The sequence below is a fragment of the Charadrius vociferus genome, unplaced genomic scaffold (genome assembly GCF_000708025.1).
Source record: "Charadrius vociferus isolate BGI_N301 unplaced genomic scaffold, ASM70802v2 scaffold585, whole genome shotgun sequence".
Classification (NCBI taxonomy): domain Eukaryota; kingdom Metazoa; phylum Chordata; class Aves; order Charadriiformes; family Charadriidae; genus Charadrius; species Charadrius vociferus.
Genome location: NW_009648642.1, coordinates 698,649 through 703,913, shown reverse-complemented (window position 1 = coordinate 703,913; position 5,265 = coordinate 698,649). Strand labels below are relative to the sequence as shown.

The window sequence follows — 5,265 nt, the reverse complement described above, 5'->3', positions numbered from 1 at the left end:
CCCGGGGCCTCGCTCGGGGGCCCGAGCGAGGCCCCAGGCCTGCCACCCTCCCTCCTTGCAGCAAGTGTCTCCGGGGATTTACTCTCTGGGTCTGGTTTAATCACACTAAGCATGAAGTAGAAATGAGTAATTTTCCCTGTCGGAGACTCTGAGGGGGCTGGCAGCAGCGTATGCTGGTGTTGCGCCGCAGTGAGTACTGCCAAGCTGCCAAAACGCTCTTAAAAAGATGTGGGGAGCAATGTGTGAAAGGAACCTGTCTTATCCAGGGAAACTCCAGACCTGGTGAGCCTCAGGGAAGCTGGAGAGGGGTGAGGAGGAGCTGCTGTGCTGAGTGTGAAGGTGTCAACATCTGCCAGTCACAACCATCTCCCCAAGACCTTCTGCACATGCCTCTTGCTTTATGCTCTGATGAGAAATATTTGGGGCAGAATCTTTTTCTGCTGAGTCCACTGACTCCGAACTGGGGCTCCTCAGTGCAGGTGGTTTAGAGCATCATCACTCAAGAACTTAATTTGTGAATAAGTAACCTTGGCTTGAACAGCCATAGCAGACTCAATCCTCTGGGGAGTGATTCTACCTGGAGAAACTGCTCTGCTTGCTGTGCCGCACTGTACACACGTGAGACAGGACGCACACTGTACCATGAGGGGCCACCATCATGTAGCACATCCACTGTGCAAGGAAACGACAGTGCAGGCCTTGCTTCATCTGACTCATGATCATTTTCTTCTTGAATGACAACCCCAGGCAGACCCAGGAGTGCTGGGTGGACCTGTCACAAAGGACCAGCTGACCATTGCCCTGAGAGATGGCAGACAAGTGTTGCCAAGCATGTACCTGGTTGGAAATCTGGCTGGGCACAATAATAATTACACTAACAAAATTAAATTTCAACTGTTTATTGGCTCAGGCAAAGTAAGGTTTCTGGACACACCTCCACCCCCCACTCCCCGCCGTTCCTTTCTCAGCCTCAGCTACAGGGAAAAAGAGTTAACTGCAACCTGGACAGGCAGGTCATTACTTCTTTCAAATCTTACTTTCTAGGCTGACAGCATTGCTTTAGGCAGGCTCCTCAGGTCATTTGACAAGTCAGCAGCAGCCTGGGAGAGAAGACAGAACGCTTGTTCTGTGCTCTACAGCCACGCCCCCGCCTTTTCTCCCCAGCTGACCATGCCACTAGGGGTCCTTATGTCTGCAATCCCTGTGGCCAGAAGGAAAACTATGTCCAATCTCCAAAACATTAAAGGAAAGTACTATGCTTTGTTAAAATTAAAGCCAGTGTCCCCAACAGTCTAAGCATTTATTCCTAAACATCTGCTGGCAGACGCTTCCATTTCCCCTCTGTTCTTTTTGCTCCACAGGGACTGCTGTGTGCTGCAGCAGTCCCTACCTGGGTGCAGACCTCTCACTCGTGTGTTTATCCCATTTGGTGTCCCACGGTATCGCAGAGAGAGTCAAGTGTCTCATCAAGGACTGTGTCTAGGCACGGTGCTGATGTGAGCTCTGCTGATGAATCACACCGAGAAAAGATAAATGACGGGGAATGTAATTGTGCATGAACGTAACATCCCCATCCAGCCAGGCACTGAATTTTAATGAGGTTTTATGCAGAACTCTTCCAACCTAAACAATTCTATGATTCTATGATTCCATGATGTCAGTGCTTGTCTGTACTACAAGCTACCTTTTACTGTCAGCAAATGGAGAGCTCAGAATGATGCTAGCTGAGGCCAGGAAAACTATGTGCAGCACTGTTTTGGGAATTTGAGGCTAAGAATGGCTTCAGGCAGGTTTTCCTCATCGTGGCTGAAATTATCCACATCAGGGGCGCCCAGCAGCATATTGGTGGGAGTGATTTGTGGCTTCAGTACCGGTGAAGTTGAGGAGACTCCAAAACCAGAAGATTAGAAAATGAATCCTAAAAGTGGATCTCCAGCCTGCTTATTTGAGCAAATGATTCTGCGAGGAAGGAAGTACCCTTCCAAACTGCTGAATTGAATTCAGATGTCAAAAGGCATATACAGCACCCGAACTGCCTGTGGCCAAAACAAGCCACTTTCATATGAAAGTGCACGCTAACAGACTTGTGACAGTAACTTTTTTTGGCAGTGTAAAAGACATCTAGGTAAATGCAAACACTGACTGCTTACAGATAGCAACATCCACTATAAAAGATCCTGTCACAGGGTCCACCCCATTGACACAGCTTCACCCACCCTTCGGCAACAGAGATCTCCAATGTTTTTCCAGGCTGCGAGCCCCAAAGCGAACCACTGAATCAGAATGCTGGAAAACGGCCCAGACCTCCCTCTGCACTGCTGGGAAGAACAGAACAGCCTGTGCTGGGATGAAAGGTATGGAAATTTGCCTCATGGATGCTGGAGGTATGTCACCCAGCCCAACTTTATGTCATGTATCTGTCCTGCTTAAGTCTTATCCCTTTGGATGTTCTCCTTTTATTTTTCAGTATTAAATTAACTCCATCTTGCATCACGAACAATTGCATGCTCCTTCTCTAATAATTGCATGTTCTTTCTCTCTACTGCCCCAGTAGTAAGCCGAGGGAATCACAAGCTGTAGTTTCACTTGCATTTTCTCTAGCAAACGTTTTTTTTTTTCTCTTCTTCAGGTTGAGTTATTTTTAACCTGGCTCAATCCCCAAATTAGATTCACTGCCTGGTGGCATGAGAAGTTGTACCAGCGCACTTGGGAGAAATGGAGGGGGGCGTGCTTCGGATGTGAAAGAAGGTCTCGGTGTCCAGAGGGAAGGCTTAGGCGAGCACCGCTGCCAAGTGAAGTGCTTGAGGAGATGCAGCCTTGGCTTCTCATTTTTCACATGCATTCACAAAGAGGTCTAAGAAATCATCCTAATGCACACAAGAGCCAGGGTTTACATCTATGAGTTGAGAACACACTACCAATTTTGGGAATATATCCTAAGATTTGTCCTCAGCCTACCTTCGGTAGACAAAGCCATTAGGTGTGGGTGGTTGTTAACACTCTCTGCCACTGAGGTCCCCCCTTTACCCTCTTGCAAAGGAGGAAAGCATAGATGTGACAGCAAGGGCAGGACAGCTCAAAGTGCCAAAAAAGGATCCAGGACTGGTCCAAAAGGATCCAAAGCCACCAATATCCCCTTGGTAAATCCAGCAGAGCCAGGACCTGAGCTTGTGGTGAGTGCACCTCGTCCCCTCCACAGAAGGAAGATGGCAAATACAGGCCCCTGATTCTCCAGAAACCTCATCCTGCCCGCCTGCTACCCAGCTCGTGCTCTCACAGGTTGGTGAGAACCTTCAGTGGCCTGTAGATACCTTGTGGGAGGCACTCAGGACGCTGCAGTTTGGCCCCCAGGAAAGCTTCAGGCCTTCCACACAGTAAGGCTGTGGGTGGATTTTTTTCTGCGCCATGACAGAGGAACTAGCTCGACAGAAACTCAGTGATACGAGTTGGAAAGCTGTGAGTGCCTCATGAGCTAAATGAAGCGTGGCTTGCAGAGAAACGGAACAGCATTCATTAGTGAGTAATAGGAATGAAAATGGAGAAGCTTTTTGGGACACAATCCTTTGACTCTGAAACAGAAAATTCCCACTTTAGGATAAGTGGCACTTGGAAGACTTACTCTGGCTTTAATTTATTTATGTCAAGATAAAAGGATGGTCAATACCTGTAAAGCAGAAAGATATGCTAAGAACAGAGGTGGCGAGTCCTGTGTGTCAGAGGAACAGTGATGGTTTTATACAGTAAGACTGGATGAAAACAGCAAAAAGCCATAAAATCGATATCCCCATGGTTAGCCCGTGAAGGAAACAAGGTTTACAGAGAGTTGTTTTCATTAAATCTGCTGTTACCCTGTAGCTGAAAACAGCAGCTTAGCTTCTGGGATCAGTTTCTCTTAACGAGGTTTTTATTTCCCCAAAGCTTATTTACTTTTCCAGGTTACAGTGCTTCACTCTGAAGCAGGTCTCCCAAGGAAAGAAAATCCCTCAGCAATCACATATAAAATCCTACTACTTAAAAATGTTTCTCCAACAGAGCAGTAAAAAAAAAAAAAAACCACCCCCCCCCCCCAAAAAAAAAAAAATCTGCAGCCTTTAAAAAAAAAAAAGCCATATGAAAGAGTTAAAACTGAGAAAAGTCAGCAAGCTCTCTGAAGGCATTGTCTACGCAGGCAGCATCTGGCAGCAGGCACCCCTTAACCTCATCTAGCCTGAACCGACTGCTAATGGACATTTACCCTCTGCTGCTGCTGCAGAGCCACCCCACTCCGCTCTCTGCAGGGCTGACTCACTCTGCAGTGCACGCTCACAGGCACGCAATCTGCCACATTACAGGGGACTATTTATGTGCCAGCAGACACCACCTCTTTTAATCAGGCACTCTCCAAGTCTGTCATTTCACGCTCTGAGGCTGCCTGTTCCCCTCTTCCAAACCAAATACAAAGTCACTCCCTGGCAGCTGGGACTGCGCTCTCATCTAGCACGCTGCTGTCAGTAAATGAAGGAGAGCGACTAAAACATCCGTAATTTTCTCAGTGCCCTGAATCACTTGAGAAATTTGCTGATGCAATAGCATCAGTGAAGGACTTGAAATGCAAGTTTTCACCTGGGAGCCATCAACAAGGAGCTAGAGCATCGCTGTCAGAAAACGCTTGGCCAAAGGAACATGCTCAGATTGTTAATTTTACTCCTGGCATATTTGCAGCTACTCAGCAGAAAGCAATCCTCCACCTATGCGTGCTAGCTCCAGCTTTTGTTTTGTGCTTTGTTCTCCTGACTTGCACGGGTTTATATATTAACGAGAAAGGCTTGATGTTCTAAGGCATGAGCCAAAATGCTATCCATGGGGTTTTGCCTGCATTCGGTTATGTAAGTATGCATCACCATCCTGAGCCTAGTAACAGCCTTCTGCAAGCTGTCACCAAGCTACAGTGGGATCTTAGAGTTCCTATAGATCGGTGTCTTTAAATTGCTTCTTTCTTTTACAGATGAGAGCTACCACCAGCATTTGGTTGCTCTCTTAAATGCAATTTGCTTATACTCTTGTAGCTGGCAGAAGGTTCCCGTTAAAGAAAGTAAAACCAGATCTTAAACATATTTGCAGCTTCAGCCAGGACCTTCTCCTGTCCTGCTGCACAAGCAAGATACAATTCCCCTCACCAGAACTGCAGGATGTATGTGGCATGCTTTCCAGAGAGCCTGGATTCACGATTTGCCCCCTCCCAGCTGCAAGCTCTATCTCTGCACAGAAGAACTGTGAAGGCACTCA

The 5,265-nt window shown here is 47.2% G+C and overlaps 1 protein-coding gene across 1 annotated transcript in view; it reads right to left on the bottom strand.

The window, feature by feature from the left end:
• Positions 1 to 657, bottom strand: part of AMDHD2 (amidohydrolase domain containing 2) — an 8,514-nt gene extending 7,857 nt beyond the window's left edge. The window contains 1 exon segment of the mRNA XM_009886381.1: positions 578 to 657. Coding sequence (XP_009884683.1) covers positions 578 to 657 — 80 coding nt within the window.
• Between the last annotated feature and the right edge of the window lie 4,608 nt (positions 658 to 5,265).